Source organism: Protopterus annectens, chromosome 10.part0 (assembly GCF_019279795.1).
Source record: "Protopterus annectens isolate FY-2018-M chromosome 10.part0, PAN1.0, whole genome shotgun sequence".
In the NCBI taxonomy this organism is placed as follows: Eukaryota; Metazoa; Chordata; order Ceratodontiformes; family Protopteridae; genus Protopterus; species Protopterus annectens.
Window position 1 is genome coordinate 1,758,214,239 of NC_056744.1, and position 16,509 is coordinate 1,758,230,747.

At 45.4% G+C, this 16,509-nt stretch overlaps 1 protein-coding gene across 2 annotated transcripts in view; it reads left to right on the top strand.

Annotated features, from left to right (window-relative positions):
- LOC122813985 (leukocyte surface antigen CD47-like) overlaps window positions 1-16,509 on the top strand; it is a 288,924-nt gene that overhangs the window by 249,359 nt on the left and 23,056 nt on the right. For both annotated transcript variants that reach the window (XM_044086555.1, XM_044086556.1), the window contains exon 3: window positions 11,119-11,280. In XM_044086555.1, coding sequence (XP_043942490.1) covers window positions 11,119-11,258 — 140 coding nt within the window. In that variant the 3' untranslated portion in view covers window positions 11,259-11,280. The remainder of the gene's footprint in view (window positions 1-11,118; window positions 11,281-16,509) is intronic.

Below are 16,509 nucleotides of genomic sequence, written 5' to 3' on the forward strand. Positions count from 1 at the left end.
TCACTAGAGCATCACCTACTGTACAGGAGGTCTAAGTGTTTTATGAAGGTTACCTGTAAGTGCCTTAGCATAAGTAGTTTTATGTGAACGGTCTTTACCCTGTGCAGTAGGCATGGTGCAAGTGTCACTAACAACCTCTATCGGATTAGTTTTGCTTCCAGCTTTAGTGTATTTATGCCTCTCACATACTTTGTCTGCTTTATTAAGAGTAAGTGGTTTGTCAGTGTATATGAGGCAATGGCTAGAATGCCTCAGAATACCCATCTGAACCAGACAGTGCATATCCATGGATATGATGTACTGGGGAGGAGGGAGGAGTGAGGGAAATTTAAATATTGACTATGACTGCCAATAAGAAAAGGAACGTATTGAGCAATGCTCAGCTCTATGCAAGATAGATGCTATAGTAGTTAAAAAGAAAAAAAATCTGATTAGACAGTAATGTCACAAGAATGTCGACCACAAACATTTCCAATGTAAAATAACTGGTTTGGAGCTGAATTGCTTAAACCAGAGCAAGGATACTTAGAATAACAGACACAGAAAGCCTTTACCAGCAATTCCTAGATCAGAAGGGTGGAGGCTACTGTGTCTTCCCATAAGACTGTAAACCAGAAACATTCTTAATGTAAAGTAACGGGTTTGGACCCTAAGCACTTAAACCAGAACTAAGACACTTTTAAAAATAGACACAGTAAGCCTTCAACCAGCAATTCCCAGCTCAGAAGGGTGTAGGATAACCTGTACTGGTACAAGAGTGCAGACCACAAGTCTTCCTAATGTAAAATAACTGGTTTGGAGACCGAGTGTTTAAATCAGTACACCACCACTTAGAATTACATGCATCGTAAGCCTTCACCAGCAATTCCCAGCTCAGAGGACCATAGGCCATCATCTCCTGCCACATGTGTGCAGACAACAGACCTTCCTAAGGTAAAATAACTGGTTTGGACCCCAAGTGCTTAAATCAGAAACCCCTGTTAGAATAATAGGCACAGTAATCCTTCAACTGGCAATTCCAACCTCAGAAGGGTGTAAGTAAGCTACCTCTTCTGCTAAAAGAGTGTAGACAGCAAGTCTTCCTTATGTAAGATAACTAGTTTGAAGCCCAAATGCTTAAATCAAAACTAAGAGGCTTAGAATAGCAGTTACAATGCCATCAGGCTACTAACAAGCAATAATAAATGCAGTAGATTAAATGCAACTGAACACTTAAGAATGTGCAGCAAAAAGCTAAATAGAGTAGGAAGAAGGACAGATACAGTAAAAGCAGCTGAATAAAGTGCCATTCTTATTTTATTAAGTAAGTGGGAAGGTAGGAAACAGAAGATAATCCCATTAAGAGACAATGGGGGGAGAGCCTTCCCGCTTGATTTCTCAGTGATCAGTAGAATGAGCTGATGAAATGAGACTGAGAGGAGTGTCCAAAATCAGATTTATAGTAGTGTTGGGAACTCAAAGGCCAACAAGTTTAAAAGGACACCACCACCAGGGCAGGTGGGTAGGAAACATCAAATGCAGACAGAGATCAGCAATAGTCAGGCAGAGAACAGCAAGTCAAACAAGCAATACAGCTAAAATAAAGATGCTACTATATAATAATTAATACGGAATTCTGTTTCTCCACTCCTCCCTCTAATTAGATGGATGTTATTCACCTGTCTGCAAAATAATTATTTTCTAACTAACCCTAGCCAAGACGTTTTAAAACTTTGAAAAGAGGAAAAAAAAATTAAAACAAAATGCAATATAAGAAAAATATTGAAACAAAATAGAAGTAACCAAACCTTAAATGAGTAACTTTGATCAAAAATTCAAATGCAGACAGAATTGGAAATAGTTTTCATCAAGGGGGTTGTGTAGCATGCTGTAATCTAATAATTGATTTTATTTTGAGTGAATTGAATCTCAGTTTAGTTTGTGGGTCTCTAGGGATTTTTCAACATAATGTGGTCTTTAACAAAAAAAAAAATAATAATGGATAATTTACCTATTTCCATAAGATCTAAAGATTTGTTAAGTGCAAAACTATGGTATTGGGGGGGTACTTTCGGCATTTAAAACCAGGTTTCACTAATAATACAACAATGTGCTCCAAATACAGTAGAACTTCAAGGCCAGGCAGTTTATTTAGATTTCTGCCTTTAAGCAGTGCACATTGATATTGTCTGATGCTTTGTTTTTTAGATTGGAAGATCTATTAACTGGACTCCACCTAAAAAACGGTACTATGGGGGCAGCAGATGTTTTATCCTGTATGCAGAAGCTCTAGAATGAGAGACACATACCATCCCTGGTGAAACACAGTGCTGTGTGGCACTTTTGTCATGCTGATCATACCGGCTCCCCCCTGAATAACACCAGTTAGTGAGACAATTGTTGAAATCATTTTTTCTTTAGCATCATTCTTGGGGAAGGTAAATTCTGTTCAATACCAGAGACTTTCCTACATTTGTGGCATATAAGGAGATATCTGAGGTGTCTCTGCATATTCCTTGGGGTTTTGTGCACCAGGTCATTTATACTTAATGAACCACCACCATGTGATAGTCATACTTGTTCATCTTGAGGGCCTTTGAGACGTCCGAGGTTTTGGCACTTGAAAGACAACTCACCATTGCTGTGTTTTTGTCCAGCCCAGTGTATTTTACTATGGAGTCACCATTAAAGAAATACAGTATTGTTAGTGGAGGGTTTATGTGTACTTTGGTGTGGGGCTATTTTTTTCCTGGTGACTGTCAGTTGTGGATGTAGCAGTATGTGTTTTGTTTTGTGATTTCCACTTCGACCTGGTCTTGCCTGATCTTGAAGGCTTAGGCAGTCACTTTTTTACAGCCTCAGCATATGATAATTATCCCTATATTTGTGTGGAGTGTTTTGAGGGTATGAGGCACTCAGTCTTTTTTTTACTACTTGTGAGAGTGATGCCTCCATCTTAAATATTTCTTCTGTCAGAGGTAATTTGTAATGGGGTAGTTCATTGCCTTTGAGCAACAGGCATTTGGTACACTGCTTGAGTGTACCAAGTATAAGGAAATGGCAAATATGGCTGAATTTTCATTTAGTTCAAGAGTGTAGAAATTTGCGGAAATGAGACTTGTCTCAGTGGCATTATAAGATTTAGTTGTATTTTTGTTGCATAGTAGTTAACTATTGTAGGTGGTCTGGTAATGTGGAAGCAGCTTACAATAACATACCTTAGTCCTAATTAAAGAGATTGCACCTTTAGCACTTGCTGCTAATGGATATAGCTCTGACTAAACTTGCTAGGAGTGAAATTTAAATTGGAGTGCCTGCCTCTGTCGAGTGCAAGTTGCACAACACTTTGAAAAGTACAACTCAGCGCAATATAGCTGAGCTAAGAATTTAATCAAATCAATGGAAAAGCAGGTTTTAAAAAGCGTTTGGCTCCAGCCAATAATGCTAGTTTTCTAGAAACAGCAGCAGCTTATCTTCTGTCACAGAATAAGCACCACTTTTTCCTCAGACTGCCCGCACACTCAGTTAAAACATTACTGTATCAGTAGCTATGTTATAAATAGTAGAAATAGAAGGAAAACAGCAGATTAAGCACTGGGAAGCAAAAACGTAATGAGTTTAGTCAGGTAACTCTACAACATAACACTTCCAAACTGCCTGCATAGAAAAGAAAAGAAATGCTTAATCTTTGTTGCCGGAGCAATTAAAATGATGAGAAAGAAGTAGCTCTAGCACAGGGAAGCAACATAGAGTTAATGAATTCAGTCAGGCACAGTTCAGTGTCGGCAAGGAAAACTAAGGTGAATACCGTTAAAAGCTGCATAAATCAACAGGTGATAATAAATGCAGAAGAATAAAAGTACTTTCTAGATTTTGGCCTTAAAACAGTAAAGCACCGCTTTTTTAGCCTTCCCAGTCACATGATCATTGCTTTCAGCCCTCTGAATCTTTTAGCAAAAGACCCATTAGGCGATCTGTTCCTGCAGATGGAGATCTATTCTGGGTGCTGATAAGACTGTTAGATTTGTAAGTAGAATTCCAGCCACAGGAAGTGTCCTGCCCTTCGTCCCAGTCTTTGATTTTTCTTGTTTTGTACTAGAACTAAGAATATCAAACTAGAACAATGCATTATGGGGGTGCAGGCAAGGTTTGGCAGACGGGAAGTTTGACGTGTCAGCAGTCCTGATGCTTGTGTTCTGTCCTTTGTGTTCCTGCAGACAGACTCTTACGCCTAGATTCTGCATTAGGGTTAGTACCTGTAACTCATGTTCTTTCAAACACTAACCAACTTGTGTATTATTGCTGGATGATCCTTTCTCAGCATAACAGTTGTAAAGAAAATCATTACTGTCCTGGCAAATACTTTGTAAAGAAGGAGGTTTGGACATGCACAGAACAATGGAAATCCAACAGTTGCTCAGCCTAATGAGCAGAAAGTATTTATAGCAAGTAATTAACTAGATTTCACTGTGGCAAAAGTCTATGAAGAATTATGCTGCAGTGTTCTGATGGTAAAGCGCTACTAAAAACATTATGACTGGAGTGGGAAAATGTGATTTATTTCTTCAGTCTTCTTTACATTGTTTTTAAGCTAAAGATGTAGCCGTGTAATATAAAACAGTATAATTTCTTGGACGTGAACCATAAAACTGAAAATGTGATTTTATATGTATGGAAAATGGTATCTGAAGTAGTTGACTTCATTTGGTCTTTAACCTGTGGGTTATGGATCCATATCGGATCTGTTACGGCCACATTTCCAGCATCTGATTCGAGCTCCAAGCTCCTCCCCATCCCCGTAATGCCCCCTGTTTCCTTCCTCCCTTCAGATCTTATTTGCCGCTGGCAAAGCAAGTAGTGTGGTCCGAGCTCTAGGCATATAGTGGGTATTGTAAGTGCTATTTTTTTATCTTTTTGACCCTTTTCTCTACCTTTCTTAAAGTTTCTCTCTCTCACTTTCTGTCCTTTCCCAAAAACGTCTTCTCTCTCTCTCTTTTCCCTTTCAGTCTATCTCTTTGTGTGCTTGTGGTAGTGTGCCTGACCTATTTAGGTATGTCTGAAGCCCCTAAATTAGGATTCAGGAAGTGCACAGAGTTTGGCCATAAACTTTCCCCAGCTGATGGCCACACACTGTGTGTAGTGTGCCTGGGTGTGGCGCATCTTTAGACCTCCTGTCTTATCTGTACTAGGTTCAATCCCAGAGCACTGAAGGACAGGAGGAGCAAATTTGATCCTAAAAGGACTACTCCCCTCCTCAGCCCCTGCACCCCCTTCTTCAGGGACAGCAGCTGCGTCTTCTTCCTCTTCTCCGGCCTCTGAGACTCAAAACTTCCGCCAAGAGGTCCAGGGAAGGGGAGAAGATCAAGAGAGACAATTCGCGAAAGCGGTCGCCAGACCGCTCGGCCCCGGCTGGCCCGCCAGCCAAAGTTAAGACTCCAACTAGCCCCAGATCTCCCTGGCTTCAATCCCCAAGGTTCTCCTCTGAGCCGGAGGAATCATGGGCCAGGTCGCCGGTTAGGTCTCCCCCTCACCAGCATACTCAACCAGTTTCTGTGGTGTCGTCCTCCCACTCCACCCGGAGCCTCAGTGAAGCGGAGATGGACAAGATGATGTGGACATTTATCCACACCCAAATCCAGTTGAGGGTCTTGCCAGCACCCTCGCCCTCTGGAGGAGGGAGCTCCCAGTCCTTTTTTACACTGATAACTCCTCCTCTGATCTGACCTGCAGTTTCGGAGACCCTGGATCCGAGGACCCTTGAGGTCAAGGGGTCGGTGGCAATGGTACCTTTTACCTCAACGCCGGCCATGGCCTTGAGTGTGCCGGATTCCAGCTCTTGGAGCTGTAGTCTCGGGGATGGATCCGAGGGATTGCTGTCAGCTCCGAGCCTTACAGAGCACAGTACTTCCCTTGATATTGCAGCTCTTGGAGTCTTGGCTCTGTCTCCCCTGTCAAGTCGGAGGGGAATGGTTCCAGACAGTATTTCCCAGGAGGTCTGTTCCTCTTCAGCCTTTGATGTGATGGAGAGGGTTCTCTTGGTGTCATCAAGACCTTTGACATCTCGTCCTCGGAATCTGTCCCGACTCCCTCTGCTGTGGGTGCGGTCCTGACCATCTTGTCGTCTCAAGGACAGCCTGTGCCCATTTTGCCTCAGGAGGCTCCTCCAATGGAACAGCAGGGGGTTTGCGAGTCCTCTCCAGAAAATCCCACTGAGGAGGTTCCTCATAAACAAACGTGCAGGAGGAGGCACCTGGATACCCACCGGAGTCCCTTACTGAAGACACTGATTTGGAGGAAGAGGAAGGTTCCCCAAGGTCACCACCCCTGAGGATGTCTCCTTTGGAGACATCATGGAACTCCTCTGCTGGTGGGGGCGACTACCTCAGACGAATAAGTGTTCTTGGAGGCATTCGGCACAGGCTCATCTACTTCTTGGGTGTCCCTTCCTATGAATCCTTTGGTGGATCTCATAACATCTCAGGCATGGAAGGAACCAGACACCATGGAGCCTATCCCTAATTACCCAGACAAAGTACTTAGTCTCCCTTCAGACAGGGCTTACTGGAACAAGGGATACCCCATGGATGCTATGGTTGTGGCAGCCACCACCAAGAAAGAGCTTGCGCAGGAAAGCACTACTGTTCATCCTCCTGACCGAGAGTCAAGGGCAATGGACCATTTTAGGAAGTGGGTGTATGCTTCAGCGGCCTTCTCTGTAAGAGTGCTTAACTACATGGCACACATCATTCAACTGCAGCGAGACTTGGTCAAGGAGATCACTGAGTCGACCCCAGAGTCCATGTCGGCAGGGGATAAAAAGACATTCTCTGCTCGAATGGCCACACTCAAGTCTGTGGCAAGTATGTCCATGCGTCTTCTCTACCATGCCATGGAGGGAGCCGCCAGGGCGGCCGGTACTGGTGTTGTCATTAGGCCTGGCTCCAGCTTTGTCAGTTCTCGGAACCCTTCAAGGCGTCCTTTAAAAATGCCCCTAACGATGGTTCTTCCCTTTTTGGGAAGTCAGTCAAAGAGACATGGTCCAGAGTGAGGAGGACGGGAAGACACTGTCTGCCGTTGGGATCTACTCCCCCCCCCCCCAAAAGATCATTCTCAAGGAATCAGCGTGGGGCGAAGATGTGGTTCCGAACGTCTCAGGCATTTTCCCGGGACACTCAGGACTCACCTTCCCCAGAGGCTGAAGGGGTTATGATAGACGCCTCCCTAGAGGCAGAGGGCATCCCAAGAAATTTCAGGTTCCAAGAAGCTTTATTGGACAAACCTGGGCAGCAGCCCTGAAGGGCTGCCCGACTGCTCATCTCTGTAGGCAGTCAGTCGACTATCACTTCACCCAGTGGCATAGGAGTCCATAACAACAGATCATTGGGTGTTGCAGATTATATTCAGAGGATATTCCATCCCATTCAATGAACCACCACGATCGCCAAAGCACCTCCCAGACGTTCCACCCGAGCAAAGGGTGGAAGCAGCTATAGAAATAGAAAAGCTGCTAGGAAAATGAGTCCTCCAGCCTGTCCCCCGAGACCAATCCAGATCAGGAATTTATTCCAGGTTCTTTTTAGTGCCAAAGAAAATGGGGAGCCTAAGACCCATTCTAGATCTTTCCACCTTAAACCTGTCAGTAGCCAAGGCGAAATTCCGGATGGTCACCCTTCAATCCATCCTGCCATTTCTGCAGGCGAACAATTGGATGTGCTCGATCAACCTCTAGGACGCATACTGTCATATCAAGATGGACAGGAGCTCTTGGAGGTTTATCCGCTTCCAGCTAAGAGACTGTCATTATCAGTGCAGAGCCCTTCCCATTGGTCTCACCACAGCCCCCAGGGTGTTCACCAAGGTTATGGCAATAGTAGCAGCTCACCTGTGGCTTCGGAGTATTCAGGTCTTCCCATACCTGAACAGTTGGCTCTTTGCTGCCCCTTCCAAGTGCCTACTTTGCCAAGCCAGGGACTGTTTCCTCTTGCTAGCGAAAAGACTGGGCATAACCATCAGTCTCAACAAGTTATCACTGGCCCTTGGTTCAGATCTTAGACTTCATTGGGGCTTGGTTGGACACGATCCAAATGAAAGTTTTCCTCACTCCAGACAGGATATACAGTCTCAAACTGCATGTTCTATACGTTTTTCAAGTCCACGTTCTGACAGCAGAAACAGTACTAAGGATGTTGGGGTCTGTGATGCCATGATCAATCTGTTACCATTAGCGCGCCTTTACGTGCGGATTCTCTAATGAACGCTTGCTGTTCAGTGGTCCCTGTTGAATGTGCCATTGTCATATCCAGTTTGAATCTCCCGAGTATGCAGGGAATCTCTTCGGTGGTGGATTCAGTTCCCTCAATCTAATCAGGGGACACCTTTTTATTCTGTCCTTCCCCAAAACCATGGTGACCACGGACGTCTCTCAGCTAGGGTGGGGGAGGCATTGCTTGGGAAGGACGGTCCAAGGCACATGGTCCCCAACCAAGACCCGCTTGCATATCAATATCCTAGAGATGTGGGTGGCCCTTCATGCCCATCTCCCTCTAGGGACAATTGCGATTCAGACAGACAGTGTGTCTGTAATCTGGTACATCAACAAACAGGGGGGAACCTGATCTTATCCCTTGTGTCACGAAACCATGAGAGGGTGGGAATGGGCGATCTCTACCAGCTGTTTTCTGATGGCAATGCACATCCTGGGGTGGTCCAACATTCTCGCGGACAGGCTCAGCAGGTCTACTCTGATGCCTTACGAGTGGTCTCTGAATCCTACAGTGGCGGAACATATCTTTCTAAAGTGGGGTCATCCTTGCTGCGATCTTTTCACATCTCCTTTCAACGTGAAATGTAGTGACTTCTTCACTCTGAACCCCCCCTCAGTGAGAAGCCCCCAGAGACGCACTGGTCCATGCTTTGCCTCCGTGTCTTCTGTATGCTTATCCCCCGCTATCTCTCATTTCAAAGTTTCTTCAGAAAGCTCTCAGGCTGGGGAGTACTGTGATCATCGCACCATTCTGGCCTCGCCAAGTTTGATTTCCCTCACTATGGTCTCACATAGTAGTTCCACCATAGACGTTGGATCCAGTTCCGGATCTTATTTCTCATCCCTCAGGGATTCCTCACCCAGACCTGGACAGTCTGAAGCGTGCTGCTTGGCTGCTTCAGTTCCCATGATTTAGGACTCCAGGTTTATCATCCCCAGTTAAGACTATTCTGGTGGCGCTCACAAGTTTGCCACTAGAAAGGTTTATCGTAGCAAGTGGAAACATTTTTCCATATGGGCTTTGCAGTGTGCATTAGACCCTTCTACTGCCCCTGTGTCTGCAGTTTGAGTTTTTGGTGGGAATTTTTTTAGCAGGGTGCCAGTTCCTCCACAGTCAAAGTCCAGTTGGCAGCTATTTCCAACTTTCATGTGGGGGAAAACATGTCATCCTTGGCTTCTTCTAAACTCTGTGAGACCTTCCTTAAAGGTACCTTTCTTCTTAGACCCCCGGTGAGGGATCCTATGCCCCTGTGGGACCTTACTTTGATACTTCAGGCTTTAGTCCCGCCCCCCCCCCCCTTTCGAACTTGCAGCTTCTGTAGTTTTACAATTTTTATCTTGGAAGACTGCGATTTTGGTTGCCATTACTTCTGCCAAGAGGGTATCGGAACTTCAAGCCTTATCCATGAAGGTTCCTTATATGATTTTTCACAAAGACAGTGTGTCCTTGCATACCAATCCATCCTTTCTTCCTAAAGTAGCGTCAGAAGCAAATATCAATCAGACAGTCAGTCTTCCAGTGTTTTTCCCTAATTTTCAAAACAAGGGGGAGTACAAATTACATCTGCTGGATGTGCATAGACAATTGAGATTTTACTTACACAGGACGAAAACCTTTTGTAAATCAACTCAGTTGTTTCTTATTCCAAACTTTTGTTAAGTAAACCAATTTCCAAAGTAACAGTTGCTCATTGGATTTCACAATGTATCATTCAAGCCTACCCTGCTAAGGGAATTTCCCCTCTGGGGCAGGTAAAGGTGCATTCGACCAAGGTCAATGGCTTCTTCAGCTGCCTTCTAGTCCAGGGTTTCACTGGATGATATCTGTTCTGCAGCTACTTGGTCCTCATCTCATACCTTCATTTCACAGTACAAATTGGATATTATGTCCGGGGACAGGGCATCCTTTGGCTCCGCTGTGCTTCGGAATATCTTTCCATGTGGGCCACCCAGGTGTTTGGTAGCTGGGGACTCTGTCCCACAGTTTGAAGACCAAATGAAGTAATCTACTTCAGATAAAGAAGTTATGTACTCACCATAATGTTCCATCTGAGTAGTTGTACTTCATTTGTCTTCAACTGTCCTCCTCCTTCCCCCTACCTTGTCACTGATACTGACCAGATATGGAGATGGTTACATCAGGAATGTACTTAGTCATACTTGGGCTCGTGATTGTCAGGTTTCCAGTTGTGGCAAGGTATTTTTAGGCCGGGAATATGTGATGATTTTTGGCAGCAAACTTGATCTGAAGGGAGGAAGGAGACCGGGGGCATTATGGGTTAGGGGAGGAGCTTGGATCAGATGCTGGAAATGTGTCTGTGACGGATCCGATACGGATCCATAACACACAGATTGAAGACACATGAAGTACAACTACTCAGATGGAACGTTATGGTGCATACATAACTTCTTTCTCACATTAATTTTTTTGTCTTGTCTCACTTCTGCCTGATATATTCTGTTCCTTGCCAAATGAGCTTACATCCTCTAGCAATATATATGCACAACTGCTCAGTGTGTTCACGTTAAGGCTTAAAGAGAAAGAATGCTTTCATTTCTTCTGTGCTGTCACTGTTTACTGGGAGTTGTAAGCTACTGTCTCTCTACATTGCATGGTTCTCATTTTTGATTTTATTTCCAGCTAACTTTGTGATTATATCCTTGAAGAATTGCTAACCGAGAAAGCAAGCTTTTTCCACACTGCACTGCCTTACTGCTTTGAGTTGTAGATACTTCAAACTTTGTACCATACAGAAGTCATCAGTATGTAAGGATCATTTGTTCAAACCTAATCATTTGTGTGTCTGTGTATAAAGCTTATTAATCATATATTCTGTTGGAGGTCCCACCTTTTAATGCTTTTGTTTATGTTGCAGGTCAGGGGAAAGATTGTTCACACCCTTCATTATCCATGGACAGTAGAAGACAAGGAGAACACAATGGCATAGGCAGGTCTGAAGGAGAGCGAACTGTACTAGCGTTTGTTGGAATGTTGCTAGCCTTGTTACTACAATAGTGGTGGTTCTGCTTTTAATCGGGTAAGCCCTCAAGTTTTTGTGACATTTTTATGTTATCCAAGTATGTGGTGTACTTTCATTAGTGGTGCCATTTACAAAGCCATCATGCCTTATACTGGAGAGCAGTTGAAGCAAGATGAAGAGTTTGCGCATCCTGTGTGTTCTTCACTGTTTCCTTGTCGCACTGTCTGGTTATTGCCAAGTTAGATACTTGCCATTTATATTGACACTGTGTAAGGGAGAAGGTTGTGAATAAATTGCTGCTAGTTTTACATTCTGTCCAGCAATAACATTTTATTGCCGAGTTCCAGAATAATACTGATGGGAACCTGCCTTGGACTTAGAGGGCTTACTGCCCAGAAGTCACCTGCCCCGGACTACAGAGCTTATTGCCCAGAAGTCACCAGGGTTTACTGCCCAGAAGTCACCTGCCCTGGACTACAGGGCTTACTGCCCAGAAGTCACCTGCCCTGGACTACAGGGCTTACTGCCCAGAAGTCACCTGCCCTGGACTACAGGGCTTTACTGCCCAGAAGTCACCTGCCCTGGACTACAGGGCTTACAGCCCAGAAGTCACCTGCCCCGGACTACAGAGCTTATTGCCCAGAAGTCACCAGGGTTTACTGCCCAGAAGTCACCTGCCCTGGACTACAGGGCTTACTACACAGAAGTCTGCATGGTATAGTTTTCACCGGTGGGTGAAGGGAGCTGGAGATTGTTGCTGGGAAAGAATGCTGCTTTTGTATCGGAGGACGCTGTTGTGCTGGGAAGGACTTAAGTGTGACAGGAATGATCCTTATATTATATATATAAAGCCTTTGTATTGTAAAGTGGTCTTTTTTGGTGTGAGAGTATGGGCAAGCAGAAGCAGCAGATGTGGTGCGGGTTGCAGTAGCAGATTTAGTGCGGGATGCAGCAGCAGGTGTGATGTGGGGTGCAGCAGGTGTGGTGCGAGATGGCAGTGATTATACACAACAAAGCATGTTTTTTGAACTGGCACATTTAACGGCTTGCAGTTGAGCCAGCCTTCGGGACTGAAGCTGAGTTCTGGCAGTACGGCACAGTATTAAACGTAGTGACGACATTCAGCATACTACATCAGTGAACTTTGAGATGTCTGTTCTGATGGTATGCCAGATTGTGTGAATGATGTGCTGTAGGCACCTGATGGTATGGTAGGCTGTATGGTGTACTGCAGGACCCTGGATGGGGTTGTAGGTTATGGCCATGATGTGCTGAGGGGCACTAATGGTGTGGACATAGTGTGTTGCAAACCCTGGATGTATATTATTTTAGAGATTATGTCCTCCTACAGGGCCCTGATGGTATGCTGTGGGCCTAAAGTGTGTAAGGCTGTGGAGCTTGGAGGTGTGTTAGCTAAGTATGCTAGCTATGGTATTCTGCAGGGCCCTGATATGTGGAATTTCTGAGATGTGTTATGCTAGAATGCACATATAGTGTCATAGGTTGTAAGTGTGATGTACTATGGGCTCTGAAAATGGAGTGACCTTAAGTGTGTGGTAGGTTAATTGTATGCTGTGTTGTGTGGCCCTGATGGTGAGGTAGGGTGTGGTTATGGTATGTAGCAAGGCCCTCATTGTATGTTATATGGGGGATGTGTCATTATTCAGGGCCCTGATGGTACAGTTTGTTGCTGGAAAACATAACAGAACTACATCCGTTATGAATTTGGAATTTCTTACCTTCCTGTTTGACTGTACTGTCTCAACTTCTTTCTGCATTGATCTAGTGAACTTGGTCCTGTAACATTGTGTGTTCATCATATTGATCAGTGTTGCAGTAGCCTTAGCCATGAGTTATATCCAGACAAGGATATAACAGCTGGCCAGCTTCAAAAACTTCAGGGCACGTTCAGTGCACCCAAACTGTCAGCTTGAGCTGAGCTTCCAAAAATCACAGCTTTGAACACCAGGACCTTCAGAAATGTCCTGCTATTGATGAGAGCAGTTATCTGCCGGCTTTCAAGGATCGACAGTTGTCTTGTGCTGTTCCCACAAAAAAGTCTCCTTTGGGGAAAAACGTTCCACATAAAAAAATATGTATGTATGTATATATATATATATGTGTGTGTGTGTGTACATACATACACATACACACACAGAGACACACACACACACACATACATATATATATATCTATATATATATATATATATATATATATATATATATGAAGTTGTTCAATCTCGCCGTTTGTTCTTACGCGTGGGCACGGAGCCAATCCATCGGCTCTGAGTCGGCCGCTTTCTAAGCTCTAGATCTCTGAGAAGCTCGAGACACAGTCCCTATCCCATGATGCTCTGCTGCCAAACCCCAGATCTAGTTTGCCGCTGCAGTGGATCTCATGCTCTTCGCAAGAAGCTCGGGCCAGTACCTTTTTTTCTTGTCTTTTGACAGAAAATTTTCAATACTTGTGATAGTTTTTGATATATATAATAGCAGTAGTCTAAATATTTCCTGTTTGTGTTTTTTTTTAGATACTTAGCGTGTGCTTTGTGTTTTTTCTTAGGAGCGGTTGCTCCTAGGCCTTTGGCCGTTTCTTTAGTTGGATTTCTTGACAGGGCTCTGTCAGTTATTCTGTTTTTGCTAATACGCGTTTTTTTTTTGTGAAATAGAGTTAGTGAGTGTTCAGGGATCTGAATGTTTTGTGTGATTGTTAGTGTTCTTAATAGCTGCAAAGTAGAGTTAGTGAGTGTTGAGGCATCTGAACGTTTTGTGCGATTTATTAGTGTTCTTAATATCTATAAAGTTCTGGGATCTGAACCTTTAGCAATTGTGCTGTTTTCTCATTTTTTTACATATGTCAGAAAAACAGAGATCAGTGTTCAAGCAGTGTGGCTGTGGACAGATGATGTCCATCACCGACCACCACACGTTATACGTTTATTGTTTAGGACCTTTACACCTGCAAGAGGACTGTTCCATCTGCACTCTTTTAGTGGCGGAGTTATGCTGGAAAGGCGTAGGGAGCTTATTGATAGAGGCCTCTTAAAATCAGACTTCCTAGAGGCTTTAGATAAGTCTGAACAGACCTCCAAATCTTTGAAGGGGTCAAAGTCTTCCAAGGTGTTATCGGAGCCCAAGTCATCAGCTCTGAGCACCTCGGGAAAGATTCGGTCACCGGCTTCTCAGCCCTCGGAGCCGAGCACCCGAACCTTTGTCTCTGAGCCAAGTCCCAAGGTTGGAACTGGTACCGGAGGTTTTAAAGTCTCCAATCCTTCGGTCAGTGGATTCTTCGGCTCCTTCGACCCGTTCTTCCAGGACCCTCTCGGATGTCGATGTAGACCGTGTGGTGCAGAGACTCTTGGAGAACCCCAGCCTTGGCCAAATTGCTTTCGGTTTCATCTCATCTGGCATCGAAACCCGACACTCTTCCCCCCCCCCCCCAGTCACAATTTCTGCTCCTCCTCCGAGACCACTCGAGCCTTCGGAGCCGGAAGGTGAGGACCTGATAGTTGTGGAACCCTCTGAGCCGAGGCTTATTCTGGTGCCTTCGGCCTCGTCAACCTTGATATCTTCGGTTCCGATCGAAGGGTCCCGGAGCCAACACTCTCTCGCTGGTTCCAGGGGAGAGAGTCGAACAGAGGCTTCGGTACAGACTCTTCTTTTTGGGGCCTCGGCACAGTTGAGCTCGGCTCCGTCCTCTGGTTCGGAGCCCATGTTCTCGGCCCTGAGGAGACTGCCGTCGTCTTCGGAACCAGCGGACTCCTTGGAGTGAGACGCCACTGCCTTCGACGCCATGAGGAAGGTCATGTCTGCTTTGACCTTTACCTCTTCAGGTCCTTCCTCTTCCTCCCCTAAAGGGCCCTGTTCTGTCTCTACATTACAGGTTCCTACCAGGTGTCGAGACACAGAGCCTCAGGTAACCCCATCGGGCGACCCCTGCTCTATGGAGACTTCACCAGACTCCCCCACTGATGAAGTCCCTAGGAAGAGACTGTGCAAGAGGAGGCACTTGGATTCCCCTCCGGTATCCTTGACATCAGACACCGACTTCGAGGAATCAGAAGGGTCCCCCTCAGAGGATGTCTCATTTGCAGACATCCTAGAAATACTTAAGCAGAGGGGTGACTGGCAGTCCCTTACCCCTACTGAGGATCAGTTGGTGCTCCTGAAGGCCTTTGGGTCTCAACCTTCCACCTCCTGGGTTGCTCCGCCTTTCGACGAATTAATGGATTTGATCGCTCGAAAGGCGTGGGAGTCTCCTGATTCCATGGAACCGGACTTTCAGAGGCCCAACAAATTTATCACCTCCCCGCAGGATAAGTCCTTTCTTATGAAGGGAGTCCCTGTTGATGCCATGGTGGTGGCAGTGGCCACCAAGAAAGAGATGTTGGAGACCTCTTCTTCTGTCCATCCTCCTAATAAAGATTCTAGGACGATAGACAGATATGGGAAACGCATCTTTAGTTCTGCGACATTTGCAATGAGCTCGCTAACTATTTAACCCACTTTACCCGTCTTCAACAAGATCTCCTCAAAGAGCTTGGAGATACTGTACAGGGCAACACAGATGATGCTGTCTCCGAGAAAGTGACGGCACAGCTTGACACCCTTAATTCCATTGTAAACTCGTCCATTCAGCTCATTTCTTATGCAGCCAAGGGATCGAGCCGGGCAGCAGGTTCAGCGATAGCTCTGCGGAGACCATCCTGGATGCACTTATGCTCCTTTGTGGAAGCCTTCAAGTCTTCCTTTGTTAATACCCCATTTGATGGCTCTTCCTTGTTTGAGCCTAAAGTCAAGGAGACACTCACTAGGTGTGAGCAGGAAGGAAAGACTCTGCCTTAGGAGTCCATTTTTCCACAACCACTAGACCATACCCCAAAGGGCAGAAAGGTGGAAAAATGTGGTTCCGGAAGTCCCAAGGAGCTTTCCAGAACACACATGGTGAACCCCCCTCCAGGGGCAGAGGAGGGGGGTATAATGGTAGACGCCGCCCAGGTGGCAGAGGGGATCCGCAGAACCAGGGTGACAGGGAGCAGTAACTTGACCAGCCCTATCAGCGCTCCTGAGAGGAGGCCCGACTGTCCTGCTCTGGAGGCAGTTGGGGGTCGCTTAGCTTTATACCCAGATGCCTGGCTAGTAATTACATCAGATTCCTGGGTAAAAAACATAATTACCAGAGGTTACATCATTCCCTTTTCAAAATCCCCTTCCATTTGTGAAAGAATCCCAGATGTTCCACCCAGTCTGCGGAATCTAGCAGCCATAGAAATTCAAAGGCTGC